General features: G+C 41.6%; 1 protein-coding gene across 1 annotated transcript in view; it reads right to left on the reverse strand.

The window, feature by feature from the left end:
* Positions 1–19,219, reverse strand: part of LOC126480807 (unc-112-related protein-like) — a 606,017-nt gene that overhangs the window by 41,594 nt on the left and 545,204 nt on the right. Inside the window, exons 2-3 of the mRNA XM_050104130.1 lie at positions 16,839–17,072; positions 10,368–10,672 (exon numbers count right to left, since the gene is read on the reverse strand). Of these exons, the coding sequence (XP_049960087.1) occupies positions 10,368–10,672; positions 16,839–17,072 (539 nt within the window). The remainder of the gene's footprint in view (positions 1–10,367; positions 10,673–16,838; positions 17,073–19,219) is intronic.

Consider the following 19,219-nt stretch of genomic DNA (forward strand, 5'->3'; position numbering starts at 1 on the left):
CATGAAAGGCTACTTACAAAATGGCATGAATCAGTATCAATTGAAGGATCTAGAAATATGCTGCAAACATCTGTGTATCACTCCTGTTGGAGAGTAACTAGAATGAGCAAGGAGCCACTTAAGTAATCATTCTTCCCACACCCTATATGGAACCACATTCATTGAAGTAGCACCACATTGCTGTTGTGGTCTTCAGTTTGAAGACTGGTTTGTGCAGCTCTCTATACTACTATGTGAGACTTTTCATCTCCAAATAACTAACTTAAATCCTTTTGAATCTGCTTACTACATTCATCTCCTGGCTTCCCCTACAATTTTTACCCCCACACGTCCCTCCAATACTAAGTTGGCGATTCCTTGATTGTCTCAGAATGTGTCCTAACAATCGATCCCTTCTTTTGGTCAAGTTGTGCCACAAATTTCCTGTCTCTCAATTCCATAACTCCTCATTAGTTAGATGATTGACCCATCAAAACATCAACATTCTTCTGTTGCACCACATTTTGAAAGCTTCTATTGCCTCTTTGTCTAAACTGTTTATTGTCCATGTTTCACCTCCACACACAGTTAAACACCTTCTGAAAAGACTTCCTAACACTTAGATCTATATTCAGTATTAAGAAATTTCTCTTCTTCAGAAACACTTTCCTTGTCATCGCCAGTCTCCATATTATATCCTCCCTACTCCAGCCATCACCATATTTTGCTCCCCAAATAGCAAAACTCATCTACTATTTTAAGTGTCTCGTTTCCCTCATTATCACCTGATTTACTTTGACTACATTCCATTATTCTTGTTTTGGTTTTGTTGACATTCTTCTTATATCCTCCTTTCAAGGCACTGTCTGTTCTGTTCAGCTGCTCTTACAAGTCCCAAATATTTCTTTTGTTTCGTTTACTGTCTGCTCAATTTACAGACTGAATATCAGGGATAGGCTACAACCCTGTCTCACTCCTTTCTCAACCATTGCTTCTCTTTCATGCCCCTCAACTCCTATAACTGCCGTCTGGTTTCTGTACAAGTTGTAAACAGCCTATAGCTCACTGCAGTTGACCCCTGCTACCTTCACATTTCAAAGAGAGCATTCTAGTTAATATTATCAAAAGCTTTCTCTACGACTGCAAATGCTATAAATGTGGATTTGTCTCTGCTTGAGTACTGCCACGCGTGTTCTACATTTCCCCAGAATCCAAACTGATCATCCCCAATCTAGGCTTCTACCAGTTTTACCATTCTTCTGTAAAGAATTCGTGTTAGTATTGTGCAACGATGACTTATTAAATTGATAGTTTGGTAATTTTCGTAACTGTCAACAACTGCTTTCTTTCGAATTGGAATTATTAAGTATTCTTGAAGTCTGAGGGTATTTCGCCTGTCTCATACATCTTGCACACCAGATGGAAGACTTGTCACGGCTGGCTCTCCCTAGGCTATCAGTAGTTCTGACAGAATATCGTCTACTCCTGGGGCCTTGTTTCAACTTCTGTCAAATTCTCCTCGCAGTATCCTATCTCCCATCTCATCTTCATCAACAGCCATTTCCCTTTCTGTAATATAGCCTTCAAGTTAATCTCGATTGTATAGATACTATGTGTATAATCCTTCCACCTTTCATCCTTCCCTTCTTTGATTAGGACTGGTTTTCCATCTGAGTACTTGATATTAATACAGCCGCTTCTCTTCTCTCCAAAGGCCTCTTTAACTTTCCTATATACGGTATTTATCTCTCCCCTAGTGAAGTATGCTTTTAAATCCTTACACTTGTCCTCTAGCCATTCCTGCTTAGCCATTTTGCACTTCCTGTCAATCTCAATTTTTAAACGTCCGTATTCCCTTCCGCCTGCTTCATTTGCTGCATTTTTAAATTTTCTCCTTTCATTAATTACATTCAGTATCTCTTGTGTTATCCAAGGATTTCTTCTAGGCCTTGTCTGTTCACCTATTTGATTCCCTGCTCCCTTCACTGTTTCATCTCTTAAAGCCACTCATTCGTTTTCTACTGTATTCCTTTCCCCTATTTCAGGCAATTGTTGCCTAGTGCTCCCTCTGAAATTCTCAACAACCTCTGGTTCTTTCAACTTTTCCAAATCCCACCTCCTTAATTTCCCACCTTTTTGCAATTTCGTCAGTTTTAATGTACAGATCATAAATAGTAAATTGCGGCCAGAATTCACATCTGCCGCTGCAAATGTCTTACAATTTAAAATTTGATTCCGAAATCTCTGTGTAACCATTATATAATCTATCTGAAACCTTTGTCTCCAGTTCTCTTCCACGCATACAACCTTCTCTTACGATTCTTAAATCAAGTGTTAGCGACGATTAAATTATGCTCTGTGCAAAATTCTACCAGTCTGCTTCCTTATTCGTTCCTTTCCTTGGTCCATATTCAATTACTATATTTCCTTCTCTTCCTTTTCCTATTATTGAACTCCTTTAACTATCTGAATAATATTCTTTGTCTCACCACAAATTTCTTCAACCTCTTCATCATTTGCGTAACTTGTTGGCGTATAAACTTGTACTACTGTTGTAGACGTGGGTTTCGTGTCTATCTTGGCTACGATAATGCGGTCACTATGCTGTTCATGGTAGCTTACCCGCATCCCTGATTTGTTAGTCATTATTAAACCCACACCTGCATCGCCTCTATTTGACCTTGTATTAACTTGACCAGAAGTCCTGTTCCTCCTGAACCTCACTAACTTCAACTATATATCTAATTTCAACCTATCCATTTCTCTTTTAAAATTTTCTAACCAACCTGCCCGATTAAGCGATTTAACATTCCACGCTCCGATCCGTAAAACGCCAGTTTTGTCTCTCTTGATAACGACATTCTCCTGAGTTCTCCGGAATTTTTTACCCAAGAGGACGGCCATCATTTAACCATACAGTACAGTTGCATGCCCTAGGGAAAAATTACGGCTGTAGTTGCCCCTTGCTTTCAGCCGTTCGCAGTACCAGTACAGCAAAGCCGTTTTGGTTGATGATACAAGGCCAGATCGTCAATTGTACAGACCATTGCCCATGCAATTACTAAAAAGGCTGCTTCCCCTTTTCAGGAACCACACGTTTGTCTGGCCTCTCAGCAGATACCTCACCGTTAGTTAGTTATGGTTGCACCTACGGTATCGCTGAGGTACGCAAGCCACCCCACCGACGACAAGGTCCACGGTTCACAGCTTATTATCGTAACAAATATCGACAAGTAAATGACCAATCGCATCATGTTTTCCTGTAAATGTATGGTTGACGTGATTTCCGAAATCCCTTACATCTACAATCGGTCAGCTACAGACAACTGTTTCGCCCCTGGTCGCTTCGATCTGCGACACAGGTTTCGAGGACGAGGGACAGACTGGGAACGCCCAAGTCAAACTTCGATAAATAAAGGTGCAAATAATTTTATTGATTAAAATAATCAGTTACAATATTCCAGAGATGAGACTAATGTACGATTAATCGTGGGATGTGCTTTCGACATTACAAGTAGCAGGATGATAGACACGACACCTACTACATCGAATGAATGCAGTTTTACCGCATGCACAAGGAATCTTGAGATTTTCTAAGGAAAAATTAAGCTAGTTAAAATTTAGATAACTTTCTTTTTCTTGAGACAATCTGGATTCAAACCGTGCGTAAAACATCATTGTCTTATATGTCGGTGCCGAACATTTGCGATGTACGACTGACTTTATTTCAATAACGTTTTCACGACAGGCAATTTCTCGTTCGCTGTCAATCAAATATGAACACGTTTGAAGGCGCTTGATAAAGTTTTTAACTTGGCTACAGAAATAAAAGCCGCATAATATTTGTTGTAATAACAGAAATTAGTAAATTGCGAAATAACATTATAAATTCATTATAATTTCATACAAATATATGTGCCTATACGTCATATTTCCTTTCAGATGCAATATGTACGAAATAATAAGCCTAGTAATGAAAAAATATGAATTAAAAAAGAAAAATAAGAAGAGTATGAGTTGATCCTGCGCTAACCCCATGACGGCCGCCAACTCGTGCTGAGGGTCGCTGAGCCCCGCTACATCATTGATGCGTAAAAACTTCTCTTGCGATTTTCTCGAAATCGTCTTAGTAGTACCACAGTCACGACACTGGTATGAAAATTGTTACCGTTTGACAGATGGAGCGACACTAGCGGTCTAAGCGGTAGAAAGCAGATACATGTGTCGTAAGGATAATGTTCGTCTTTAATTATTTTCTATTTAATTAATGGGATAGGGGTTACATTTTTGCGTTAGCAAGTTATCAGGGGACATAAATTATCGTGAAACATATGTAAAAACACCCAAACCACACTTATTCCATAAGCTACGACACATTTATGACAAAATACTTTCGAATGTGTCTATATTTGCAGCTTATATAAATATATTTCATGCATTAGAAGCAACCCCCCCCCCCCCTCTTATGGGTCCTCGTCCTCCATCGGCTCCTTTCCCCCCTCCCCCACTTCGTTTTTCCTCTCCACCCCTGCCCCTCCCCCTCCTCCCTCCCCCCTTTTCTTTCCCATCATCTGTCCAGGTTCCCCCGTCTGCACTCGGCTGTGGTATATCATATTTGTGCCACTTTTTAGTGTAGTGTTCAACTGAATGTTCAGTGTTGTTCGTTTTTCCAAAGTGTTGCGAACAGAAATCATGCTGTCGCTGAGTGTGAATTTTATATCTCTTGCGAACAGAAACGAGACTGTCGCCGTGTTTTTTAATTGTCTGTCTATTATTTTACCTGTCTGCTTCATATGTATTTTATTAGCATCATCAAGCCTTTGTTTTATGTTTTAATTTCCATAATTTTCCGCCATTTTACCATGTAAGTCACCGATTTTATCGCCTGCTTTTATTATTTATTATCTTCATCTTTTTAAAACAAATTTTTCTAGGCTGAAGAGCGGCGTACTATGCTGCTGCCAGCCCGCCCCTCTTTAGGGGGGGGGGGGGGGGGGGGGAATCGGAACTCAATAAAGGAAAAATAAAAGAGAGAGAGAGAGAGAAGCAAATATTTCTGTTGTGATCGGTTTTTATTATCAAGCCAATGTACTGAGGATTCTTGCCGGTTGTGGCTCAGATTGAGCAACATTTGTAGAATTCGTGTCTCATGTGTTGGGAAACAGTTTTATCGCTTTTGGCGATTTATTATCACATATATGTGATTTTCTCTTAAGCTACAGTTGTGGTGGCTTATTTGATACGTTCAATAACATAAGTATTACATTCCATACGGGTTTCCTACGTTCCATATTCACTGATTTGGCTGAAAGTGTAGATAGACGCATGGCACCTTTCTGTAAGAGGTCAGGTCTTGTAGTGTTTACCAGCGATTTTTTTGTTATTAAAGGAAAACGACGTTATTCAGCAAACGTCTGTACGTTACAAAAGAAATCTAAATAAACTGTCTCGTAATTCACCGTTTCGTATCTTCCGCGGTCTCTTAGACGACTAAATAATCACAAATGTGATTTAATTTTTTAGTTTTTGTCGATTTTTATGGTACTATATACACATCTTATTTCACAACTCCGTTACAAATCAATATAAACGTTTGTATTCGCACTCATCCGACATCGTATTCAGAAGTGCCACTAGCTGACCACTTGCGGCGCCGCTATCGCTGAGAGTAACAAAAACGAAATGGAGTGTCGCAAGTGTTATGTCAGACTGTGGTAGTACGCCTTACTACTTGCATATTATGTTTTCCTAATGCACTACTAAAAGTGTCAGACGTAAATCCGTCATCCGAACGTCGTGGACTCCCCTTGTAACCACAAACACGTTTGTCGATATGCAGGTGGTGAAAATGTTTATGGCGAGTTTATTTTAGAATTTTCTACACTTTGAGAAATTTGTACACAGCACTCTTCAAACCTAAAAGACAACAGACGCAAGTGAAAATGCCTCTTACATAGTAGAGAAGAAAAAAATACAAAGGAGCAACAGTTTGTCTGGAAGAGTGAGAGGACATTTACAGAGATATTCTAAGATCAGAAAATTTTCAATACGTTCCACATAATTTTGTTCATATTTGTCCATTTAAATTTGTTATAATGCATCATAGCTATGTGGTTTCACCGTGATAACATTTCAGTGAAGCTGATACTGTAGACATCTGAAGTCTTCAAGGTAGTATTGTCTTCCGAAATGTAAACTGAGACCATGTATCTCGAAGACCTGTTTTTGGGTCCATTGCAGTCTCTGAATACACAGAAGATACCTTTCCAAAATCACTGCCAAATGTTTCTTTAATGTGATTAAGTTCAAATGGCTCTGAGCACTATGGGACTTAACATCTGTGGTCATCAGTCCCCTAGAACTTAGAACTACTTAAACCTAACTAACCTAAGGACATCACACACATCCATGCCCGAGGCAGGATTCGAACCTGCGACCGTAGCAGTCGCGCGGTTCCGGACTGAGCGCCTAGAACCGCTAGACCACCGCGGCCGGCTGTGATTAAGTGCTCTCGGTGAAGAATCTAAATAAAAAAGTATGTTTTTGGACATTAAATCCACAAAAACAGGAAGAACAAATGCTTTCTGTTTTTAGACTAGCTCTCAAATTGCTTCCAAAGTGCATCTTTCAAGGTAGTCTTTTAATTGTGGCTCTCAGAGCCGGCCTCGGCTAGCGCGGGGCCCTCTGCAGAACTTCAGCGCGGGACTGTTGCGCATACTATGTCAAAAGACTATTATTATATCGGACCGACTGTTGCGAGAGGTAAATAATTCGAGGGAGAAGGAATCTTAATAGGAATGGTAATTAATAAACTGTTAGTAATAAAAAGTAACGGGAATCCTTCGAATTTAATGAAATTCAAATTCGAATAATGTTCACATATCTTGTTCAGGACACACTCTTAAATGTATTTGTCGCCTCACTTCACTTCAAATTAAATGATTTGTGAGTGACGGACACAAACGGTATTCTGAGTTTCACACTCTACACAAAACATATTTTCGTTACTTTTCGACGAGCAGATTAATCAACAATATCATCAAAATTCAGTTTCAAAACCACGTCGTGTTCCACTGACAACACGACAAGAGACGACAGGTGTTCTAGCGAGACGCTGCTGCTGAAATAATTCTGGACCAGCTTTAAACATGGAAAGCTCCTTTCAGCGGAGGTGACACTCACTGGCTTGGTTAGCAAAATTAAGGAGGCAATATAAATGTTGGAAAACGGGTTTACAGTTTCATTCACGTATTTCAGTATTAGCACTGGAGTTCTGATATCCTTGGGCAGGAGTTCTGATATCCTTGGGCACCATTTCTCTGAACACTGATTTTGGTCAAAATGCTCTGATGCAGCAATGTTTTTTGAACATTCACCATTTATGTTTATACTTACTCAAGATTTTTACATAGCATTTTCAGTTCTCGTCTTGTATGTGTCTCAAACTTTCTGGAGCAAACAAAAATCCGAATATTTTGGAATACTTAGCCAGTTGCCCAACACCTATCTTTAAAACTTTTTAGTACTTTGTCAACGATACGGTAGAAAAAACCAGTTTTGTATCTCTCCTCTGGAAGTTGCGCCCAGCAAACCGTGTCGTTAGTTTCATAATCCAATCGCTTTGTCTTCTTGACAATTCTCTTTTCTTCAAATTTTCGGTCAATCTGTAAACTTTCAACAATCTCTTTTACAATTGTTTGCTCATTAACAAAACCTTCTTCATGGAAATTCACAATAAACTTAACTATCGTGGGATTTAGTTGCTACTTTCACGTCCACGTTTTCTGTTCGATGTGGCTTACTTGCCGTGTTAGTGGCAAAGTGAACATCGTACTAAACGACAACGCCTACAATAAACTCGAAGTTTTCTAGTTCGTTCACTGCAAGTCTTCGTTTTAGATACATCAGTGACGTGCTCACCTCAAGAAGGGCGTCTCTTACTTATCTTGTCCGGTGCATTATAACTTTGACACCCTCCACCCTCCTTTCCCCTTGAGTATTTGAAAGCTTCTTCACTGTTAAAGTTTGTACTCCGTTCAATAAGATTTCCCATCTCTAAGTGGATACAGCAAAAATAATGTATATTCCTTGAATTACACGAAAAAATGTGACCGCTTTTGCTGTAGATTTTGCTGCTTCTGATAAAACTAGATTAAGATTGTGGTTAGCGCATGGCATATAAAATGGCTTTGGATTACGCTTTAGAATTCAGGCTTGAACATCACATAGATAGCGTTTCATATTTTCACCATTATCATAACTCTGGCCTCTGCAGTCATGACCTGCATACAGACCTAATTGACCTAGTTTCGACAAAACGATTTCGGTCAAACTTTCTCCTGTTATTGAAATGATGTTCAAAAAGTCGAGAAAGTGTTTTTCTACAACCACTGCGTCTTCTGATAAGTTTACAAACTTGACAAAATGTGTTATCTGTTCATTGTGGCTTGTCTCAGGAGTACAATCAACTGTGACTGAAAAATATTTACTTTCTTTAACAAAATTAAAAACGCTTTTTTTATTTTGTTGGCAAATAAATTTATGAGTTTATGTTTAATGTTTTTCCGACATAATGGTCATAAATTTCTTGAGTTTTTACATACCTTTAATATTTCTTCAAAACGGGGTGAAATTCTGCTATCATTTCAATTGAATCAAGAAAATTACCAACACTGTCTTGTTAGAGCTTGTCACCGGTTCCTCATAAGGCCATGTTATGCTGAGCCACGTGCCTGATGACGAGTACAATTCGCTTTAGAACCTCAGGCCAAGGTCCCTTTTTCTACTAGTTCAACGTCAGTTCCATCAACACCGCGTTTTTTTTGTTTCAACCGTGTCTCACATTCTAGCCATTTCTTTTTTTTGTGCAATCTGTGTGGTTAAATGATTGTTTATGTTCTTGAAGCCGATTTCGTAATGAATCGAGTGACACAGTCCATCACCTTTCAGCTTATTTGAAGGAGATCCAAAAATTTTACAATAACAAAAAAACTTCGTTGGTAGATTTCGAATAGTCAAGCCATTTTCGATCCCTTTTTACGCCGTAGGGTAAAGTTCTTGAGTAAATATGAGGTGAAAATTTTCTTCCGATTTCATTAAAAGATCATCAAAATTTACCTTTTCAGAAGGGCCTTTCTGTACAATTTCATGTATCATGGAAGATGTTAAGGTGCCTAGGCCTGGATTTGTGAATATTTAACGATCGCTGTTTGTATACCTAACTGAATGCGGGATAGCGGGAAGTTCGCATTCCTTCATTTCCATTTTTGCCAAAAGCGCCACGTGATGAGAGACTACTGTTATCGCCACTTAAGCATACTTCAGTTTTACTCTCGTGATAATGCTGGACGAAGAAACTTTTCGAAAGCGCCTCTTTGTGAGTTCAAAAATTGCTCACGGTGCAGCTTTTTCCTGCTCTTTTGCGCAGCTGAATCGTATATCCTAAACCTGCCCGCCTCACGAGACATTTCCCTGTCGGCACTTCAGACTACACGCACAGGATAAACACCACATCGTAACACAGAACACACACACACAACACGAATCGGTGTGACCTGCAAACGTAAATTTATACTCCCGAGAATGAACAAATTAATCTGTGAGAGAGAGCCGCTGACCGTCGCCTAACAAGGTGTTGCAAGGGTGCGGAAAGGCGCTGAGAGTGTGTCAACGGCTTTCTCTTTACGGAGGCGCCAAATGTTAACAGTAGATATTCGGTTCCCTCGATTACGATGCAGCAAGAGTTTTCTGTGACGTACACTAGTAGTCACGTTGTCGTGTCACAATGGGTATATACTTCAGTTATATTGGATTCCTATTAAAAGTTGTCTCAGAAGCAAGCTACTTCAACTTTTAAATTTATCTGTAATACCAATATTTCAGGAGATAGTTTGAAATCATGGGGGAGGGGGCGGGGGGGGGGGGGGGGGGGGGGGAAGGGCTCTAGAAGCGCAGGGCCCTGTGCAGTTGACCCGCTCGGATATGCATAAGGCAGGCCCTGGTGACTCTACAGTCTACACCCTATCGTGGACCTTCGCCTCTTCAATGATGTTCTGCCAGATGTCCCGATTCCACATTAGTGCTTCCCAATTCCCGTGTACCTTACTCCGTAGGTTTTCTTTGACATCATCTCTCCGTCTGGTCTTCGATCAGACGTGCCCCCCTCGTCCTAAAGCGTTTGTAGTCGGTGTCTTCTACTGCACCTCTGTATGACCCGTCAATGCCACGTGCCCAGCCGACTTCCACCTTGCTCAATTGACTCATTGTATGATAGGTGTCTCTCCGTATACGTGTAAAGCTCATTCTTATTCCGCGTTTTCAACTTATTCTTAAGAACACGGACACGTAGGCTGGCCGGCAGGCAGGCGGGAGGCGGGCGGGCGACTGACCGGTGTGACGGGGGAGCCGATGGGCGAGCCGTGCGCGTTGTGGGCGGCGCGGTGCGGCGTGACGGGCGCGCACAGGAAGGGCTGGCCGCCGCCCCCGCCGCGCTCCAGGCTGCCCGTCGAGCCCGAGGGGCTGGGCCCCCCGCCCTGCGCCGCCACGAACGTGTTCGTGTCGGCCGGCACTCCGTTGGAGGCCCGCGTGTCGCCCTGCGACCGCTTCTTGGCGCACGGCATGTCCTTCAGGTTGTACTTGAGGTGGTTCGCTTCCAGCGGCTTGCACAACGACAGCTCCTCCGGGTGCCGGATGCCTGAAACCAAAAAAGTCCGCGTATTACTGAGCTCATCCGGTTTGACGTTACACTCTCTTTGTTGTCAGTACAGCATTCTTTCTCAGCGTACTTAAAAAGTTATTGTAATTGTGAAATACCGTGTATGCAGTATTACAACGACCTTCTTTCTTGCAGGACGTAAATCGAGCAGGTATACATTTGGCAAAGTTTCCTGGAGCACACGGTGAAAGCAAACGAACACAAACAAATATACGCTACCGACAAAAATAAGTCTGAGGAAGATCGTAAGTAGGTTACGTATGGCTGTAAACCGAAGAAACAAAAAGATCTCAATGATGACCCTGCTGACTGACGAACTTAAGTAAAAAGGACACCTTAATAGTGACGTGCAGAACCATTTGACATTTAATTTCAGTGGTTTTCCATTGCATTTCAGTCAGTTGAAAAACTTTTGTGTGCGACAAATAAGCCACGACGTACTCTGATATCACCAAACAGTTTGCTGTGACATTACATTTTCATTCGCCCAAAGGCTACAGGATTATTTTGTTTGCCCCCTCCAAACTGCATCAGTTCTCGGATCTGTTCTGTCAACTGTGAACCTGTGTTCGTAAGTGAAGTGTTCAGTTACTTCAAAGAAAATGTAGAGGAAGAACTCTGCTTAAAAGAATATGCATTAATTTTTGACAGTATGATGATTCGAAAGCAACTGTTGTGGGACAGTACTACAAAAGGGAATTGTAGTTATGTCAATTTTGCCGGCATTAGGCTAGTAGCTTCTAATGAACTAGTAAGAGAGGTATTAGTCTTCCAAATTTTATCACACAGAAGAAGTTTAACTGTACAGTCCCTTTTTTTAAATAGCATTCAACCTGACCTTATAGCCGAATTACTCCGTACACGCCTCCTGTTGGTGCTGTCATACGATTACTTGTCATGGCCCACTTCTGAACCTGCAAGCTTTGAAAAACTTGGGCTGCAACTATGACCCCGAGAATATTATTTCATATTTTAAACACCCGTCAGCTGAATGCAATGTTTATACCATTTTGGATCCTTGCCACGTGCTTAAGTTCGCACGAAAAACTTTGGTTGATAAATAGATTTTACAGACTAGTTGGTGATGTACAGCGGGGTTACATAATTAATATAATGAAATGCAGGAGGGTGAAGGCTTGAAATTTGCCAACTCAGTCACCAAGCAGCACATCAGATTCCACAGTAAGAAAACGAATGTCTCTCTCGATGCTCAGACTGTGAGTTCAAGCGTGGTACATGCTACTGAATTCTTCAAATTGCATCAGCATAGAGATAAGGATCGGCTACAAACGCTGCGTTCATTAGAAAAGTAGACAAGCTCTTTGATATATGAAACTATAGCCATATTTATGGTAAAGGCTATTAACAATCATTGAATTTATTTAACATTAGTTTCTGTCAAAATTATTTTGAAGAGGTAGCATATTTTTTTGAAATCCATCTCCACTGAAGGTGTCCCCATTCTAAGGCAGCCTAGCAAAACATCTGCTCTGGATTTCTTGCTGCCAATTGAAGGTGTAGAAACGTTAGCTACAAAATTTCTTTTCCGATAGACAGTCCCATTTCAATATTTTTTACCGTATACAGTGTCTCAGGATTAACTGGAATTATCATTTTCAGGTATTAGTGCTAACGGAGGGTGGAATAATAATCCGAACACCGTTCACTTCCAGTCAGCTCTCTAAGGTCTACTATAAGGAAAAGAGCATAATATCTGGATGCAAGACTAATGTTCCTGGTTTTGAATCAAACTGTTTTTTCTCCCTAATGTTTTGTATTACATAGCAGGATTTCTCGTTAAAAAATTTAAAAATTTAAAATGTTGTGAGTGTGCCAGCTTTTTGAGAATATCCAAGAAAGTGACCCCACATATTGCAAAAATCCTTTGTGTGATCCAACTGCATTTACTCAGCAGGTTCATAGGTGTGGACTTAAATTTGTTTCTGAAGCTGTTCACAAAATTATAGTTTGTTGTGAGAGAAAATTTCGTAGTGTCGCAAACGTGGCAGATTTGGGCAGGGTTTACGCTCAATTCGTGAACTCGGTCTGTCGACTTGGAAGATATGCACGGAACAAAATTCATTATGGGTTGCATCAACATATGTTGGACTTAGATTAAGAGCTAATGCAAAAACTGTAACTAGCAAAGTCTAGCGAAAAACCTGTTCTGTGCGACAGAAGCTGACAAAAATCATTTTTTTTTCAAATGTTGAATAGAGATAATAAATAAAGATGAATTGAATATTGTTTAATTTTAAATTTTGTTCATCCCTTTCCACAAAAACAACTAGAGCGGATGATTAGAATTTTCAGAATGTTAAATTCTTTGTAAGCACAAGACGCATTTTATTTCGAATGAAGGCCTTCTTACTTGTAATTTGACGGCCGATAAAGATTGGAGAAAACTTCGCTAGTCTGTTTGCTAATCAGAAAGCTGTATACTGACAACTGGATAGAGAGAGAGAGAGAGAGAGAGAGAGAGAGAGAGATATACGCTCACCAATATTCGACTTACTCAAACGTCACGACTTCGTAATACATCCGTTATTATCTTTGGGCTCTCTGACTGAGACCGATATCGAGAGTAACAGCTGAGCAACAATATACAGTGAGTAGGAGTTACTCAGGGAGTGTGTGTGTGTGGGGGGGGGGGGGGGGGTAATACGATGAGACGCGCATTGTTGTTGTTGATTTGATATGCAAAAACATGACGAGACAGTAAATTTTGGAACTTAACGACTGGCGTTTGGGATTACAGCCGCAGTGCGTAGTGAAAGTTGAAGTGATCCTTAGAAACATAGTACGGTTTGAGTATTACTAATAGCCAAGGCTTCATACTAAAACTACATATTGTATTTATACTCTTACTGAATAGTTAACCGTCGCGGTGAGCATAATTACAATTGTAGATCGTATGCAAGAGCTGTTTTACTGACTGAATTTGCGATTGCGGTAGCCATAAGCAAACGTGACGAACAGTTAATCGCGGTCGGAAATTATGATAAAGTACTGAAACTAGAACAAGTAATGAGCGCGTACATGCTAAAACTGTGGATTGTCACCAATTCACTTCTATTCAGCCAGTGGCCAGTTAAACGTCACTGCAGAAGAGTTTGCAACATAGTCGAATAGAGACTTAACCAGCGTACTTCTCCATGGAGATACGACAAACGGAGTTGCTGTGATAACTTCATCTGCGACATGGTAAGCCGTCGCCACTCCTCTCTAATGACGAACAGATGAGCTGCACTGCTGTGCGCTCTGCCCATAAAACTAAAAGAATTTCGCAGTTCATACTGTAAATCGTATGTTTCATTGTAGAACTTTTGCTGCTAAATTACTTGAAGTAAAGTATTAACTTCTGTGTAGCTTTGTTCGAACACCGTTAGTGGTAAGTTTTTTCTTTTACTTAAACTATCTTTCTTTTAAATTAATGTTGCTGCAGTTACATGTATTTTGTATGCCTTTTGAGGGAACGTCTTATAAAAGTGTATGCTGTACTATTTTCAAAGTGAGTTGCGGAAAAGAGTACGCAAAGTCACTAGTAATTTCAGTTAACATTCGTGTAATATACGTAAGCAGAGTCTATGTCTTGATATTTAATGATATTTAAGGTCTTAATTGCATAAAAATACCGGGTATTTTGAGAGCATATTGACCGAAAGCGTTTTTTTTTATTATTTTGTAATCATTCACAGTAACAACCTAACCTAACCATTTTTCTAACAAAGAAAAATAGTCCATTATGAACTCACTTTCCAATCGGTCGCGCCCTGCGGTGATTCTTTAGTAACACAATAACTAAATCCAAAACTAAAACCGCTCAATACTTTAAAATAACAAATTATAGGTGTAAATGGACCACAGCTAAGCGAACGACAGGGCCATACCGAAATCCAAAACCTCTCGGTACAACTGTCGAAAAATCGGCGGGAGGACTGTACGGTAACAGGTCTCAGAAGCGTACTGAATAGGAAATTCGGATAAAGAACCGAAAATGACGTCACTATCGAGACTAACTTACTGCACCGATCGGTATGAACGATATAGAATAGGGCCCCAGACACAGATACTCGTAGAACATGCAGCAAGTAAAGTTAATTGTACAATTAGTAGAATTATTGATATGGGACAAAGGAGGTTTCGTTTGCTCGTGAATGTAATTGAACTGTAGCAGGAGTCCATATTAACTATATTTGTGGGTACAAACCAGTGTTTGGCCAGACACATTGGTGAAACATGCTGATGTGGTGGGAAAGGCACAGCGAGGAATTCTGCTAGGCTGGTGCGGAGCGTTAAGTAGCACATCTAAGGACATCCTGGCTATATTAATGGGCTATAAATGAGCTATAAATAAAAAAAATTGGGCTGCGATATATTGAATGAAGAAAAAAGAATACGAAAAAAATACACGGAATTCTTGGCTAATGAGAAAGAAGTCAGTCAGTAATAAAGAATTTAATATTTCCAGAATGGCAGCAGGGATGTAATTACTGAGACATGGGAAGTAGATCGTTTCAATTTGTTTCTGATGCGAACGGAAGGCTCCAGCTAGCTGTTTTGGAGCCAAGTAGGCGAGTAGAACATTATACTACGTATCTGAATAAAATTGGTACGAGGGCAACGACCAGCTATGAATGTGGCGAAATCCGCACACTAGATCATCTCCTATGGGAGCGTGCCTAGTTGAAGATGTAGGAAGGACTTCCGGACAGGCTTTAAGAGCGGAAATTGCGTACAACATATTTAAAGTAAAAGAGGGCTTTTGTATTCTAAATCTTCAAAGAGATGCTGTCGCTCAAAAAAGCGGAAGTACAGTCGATAACCAGCACAGCAGAGACGAGAGAGGCCAGTAGAGGGGCCTAATGTAGACGACGAAGTCCGAGAGCTCTACTATCGATTGGTCCAGTAACGGAAGAGAGGAGCGAGGAGTCCACTAGCGCACTTCAGATGACGAACAGGGATCGGCGAAATTCAAGCGACCCACTCTGATCCGTCGCCATGCTATCTGAAGGCCGCAAGATATTGCTGGACAAGACACCGTCGCAGACCTGGTATGCGCCGTACAGAAAAACTAGATAAATTCCATCAGCAATAAAATGTGTTTGAGAGTCTGTGTTCGTAACAATATCGTAAATAATCGTAGTAGAAGTTGTAGTACTAACATTTGTAAGAGAAGTTTTAGTAGTAACAGTAGTAGTGGTAGTTGCAGTTACTGTAGAAAAATCGAAGTGGTGGTAGTGGTAACAGGGTCTTTTTATATTTGTAATAGACGAGTTGTTATTATTTTTGTGGTAGTACATGCAGTTGTAATAACACTAAACGCAATGAGTGACAAATTTAGTTTTAAAAACTGAATAAGGAAAACCTGGGGCTGTTTTTCCGCCACAGTCAAGGAAGGCCCATGTGAGAGACGAAAAAGGTGGCAAGGATAAGTTCATGTAGTGTAGCGTATAGGTAGGCATCTAAAAGGTAGAGCATACTAGCAGAGGGCCGGTTTATGCCACAAGCAGCGACACAAGGCGCCGCTTGGAGCGCCACAGGCGTCACAGCTTTCAGATTTGTATACAACAGAACGCGTCACCATTAGTAGTGGCCGCTCGGGTGGCAAGCTGGGGGGGGGGGGGGGGGGGGGGGGGGTTCCCAGGTGGAAGTTTCACAATTAGTAGCAGCACAAACTGACACGGATAAGAGATTACGAGGGACAATGGGTACGCCAAATGATTAGTCGCTTTTGCGGAGAAATTTTCTAGAGCCGACTCTGGCAGAAACAAAGAGATATAAGGAAAAAATAGAACGATACATTCTGTGAGATCAGCTCAGTAATCAAAACAGAAAAAAAAATGATAGTGATTTACGTAAATGGAATTTTACACCGGAACTGCGCATTCTTGTCACCGAGAATGTGGACTAACAAGGTTAAATGAATAGCAAATAGGATAAAAAGCTACGTAGTTCTGGTGCATGACAGCGGGCAGTAACGAAAAGCGTGGCAAACAAAAGCTGTCGTAAATACTTCGTGTAGGCGGTATCTGTTAGCTGTTGGGCATGTTAAGAATTGCTTTATACAAAAGACAGCCGGACTAGTTATTTTATTAGCGGCTGTCGGTTTGAGATGGATACAGCTATGCACAGTACTACGCACCGAGCTCCTTGCAGAGGTTGACGACGGCGTTGAAGGTCTTGATGGAGAAGTCGACGCGGCAGTCGAGGTAGCGCAGGTCGGGCAGCTGGACGCGCAGCGTCTTGTGCATCGGCGTGAAGTCGAGCAGCGCGTCCGCCTGCACGCCGTACTGGTCGAGCGTGGAGCGCGTGCGCGACAGCCACACGTTGCGCGCCGGCCACCACAGCGCGTGGTCCGACCAGTCGTTGGCGATGCCTGCAACACCGGCCAACACCGTGGTGGTCACGCAAACACTGATAACGGCGTCAGTTCGACGACGAAGAGAGGCGAAAGGTTTGTTCGGCAGTGCTACATCCAATTCAGGGCACTATCTAACGATTACATCTCATACAGCCACCAAACTGCGTGGAATGTAATGTACTGCGAATTCATAGAAAGAAGGATCCTTTATTGTATGATTATATGATAGCGGAACAAACACTGGTAGCAGTTACTTGTGTAAAATATCTGGGAGTATGCGTACGGAACGATTTCAAGTGCAATGATCATATAAAATTAATTGTTGGTAAGGTGGGTGCCAGGTTGAGATTAGCAAAATGTAGTCATCAACAAAGGAGGTGGCTTACAAAACTTGTGTATTGCTCATCAGTGTGGGATCCGTACCAGGTCGGGTTGACGGAGGAGATAGAGAAGATCCAAAGAAGAACAGCGCGTTTCGTCACAGGGTTATTTGGTAAGCGTGATAGCGTTATGGAGATGTTTAGCAAACTCAAGTGGCAGACTCTGCAAGATAGGCGCTCTGCATCGCGGTGTAGCTTGCTCGCCAGGTTTCGAGAGGGTGCGTTTCTGGATGAGGTACCGAATATATTGCTTCCCCCTGCTTATACCTCCCGAGCAGATCACGAATGTAAAATTAGAGAGATTCGAGCGCGCACGGAGGCTTTCCGGCAATCGTTCTTCCCGCGAACCATACGCGACTGGAACAGGAAAGGGAGGTAATACCAGTGGCACGTAAAGTGCCCTCCGCCACAAACTGTTGGATGGCTTGCGGAGTATAAATGTAGAAATGTAGTTGTAGTAGATGTCGATAGCCAGAAGCATTTTTTTTTAGGAAATGAAGATCGGACGATTTAGCGAGGCGTCCGGTGTGCAGTATGTTGCCTGAGCGATAGGCGCAGTCTAGTGAACACTGCTACATTGTCCACAGCATACTCGCCGTGAAGATGGGCAACCTCGGTCACCGACGATGCTGAAATAAACATCCGCGTTCACGGTAACACGAATGAGCTGGAAACCACCTCTAGCCCGAACTACTCTCTCTACACACCGCGTCGCGAATTCCACGACGTGAATCAATTGGAAACACAGACCACATTACACGCCTTCGGCGGTCTACACTCCTAGTTCCGTACGGTTCAGTTAAAGGAGCGAGAACACTACGGCAACGAAGCTCAACGAACGTCGGTTGCCAATGCACTGACGTTCGGCTTCTCATCCGTACCAAACTAACAGCTTTGGGCCAGGGGATTCGGCCGTGCTGAATCACACTAGGCTCGGATAATCTCCAACGTTGCTTCCGTTTTGTTATTCTTACTAACTAGAGATCGCAATTTTCTTTTTCACATCGTGCGTATCACTTTCTTATAGCTGCGTAATTTATCTCCAAACGTCTAGTATTTCCAGTTTGTTTTTATAATTGCAGTTCGTAGCGGCCCATAAAACATTCCCCCTCACGATGAAATTTTAGCAGCTTTGATGTTCTCTCCGCATTCCACTCTATACTTAGAGTATTTTTAAACACAATAAATACACACCCTTCGCGAGAGCAGGTGTTGTCTGCAGGGAAAACAGCGACTTTTGAAATTAACTTTTTCAGGACAGCCGCAAGTCGCGATGGTCTGTGCGTCCCTTAAGAGAATTAATGTGTGCCGTGCGCAATAGCCCTTCGCGAGGTGTCCGACTCAAAGTATCCATTGTATGCAGTTCTCTTCCCAATTTTCGATCCTTGACTGTTTAAGATAAAATTACATACACTCCCAGCAGCACTTCCTGTCAGGAAATAACTTACTGTCCAACAGAATCACTCTATTTTCACAAAAAATGATCAGTTGTGGCGGACATCAACCGTGCTAGGATGCAATATATGCTGCGGTTCAGTCCTATCGCAGCCAAAACCAAGTTGTCAAAGGCCATTTCGTCTGAAATTTGTCTAATTCCGTCACACAATAAATTATTTTCTAAACAGTAAATCATTTGACGTCTCCAGCTCGACTGAAATGTCGCTCCCTCCGAAACTCGCTGCCGAGTCTGAAAACATCACTGACAGGGTGTGACACGCGTCTCCGTCCCTTTCCGTTATAACCTTCAACAAATCTGGCAACAGTAGGGACACGCGGCCGCGT

This window comes from Schistocerca serialis, chromosome 5, assembly GCF_023864345.2.
Source record: "Schistocerca serialis cubense isolate TAMUIC-IGC-003099 chromosome 5, iqSchSeri2.2, whole genome shotgun sequence".
NCBI lineage: Eukaryota > Metazoa > Arthropoda > Insecta > Orthoptera > Acrididae > Schistocerca > Schistocerca serialis.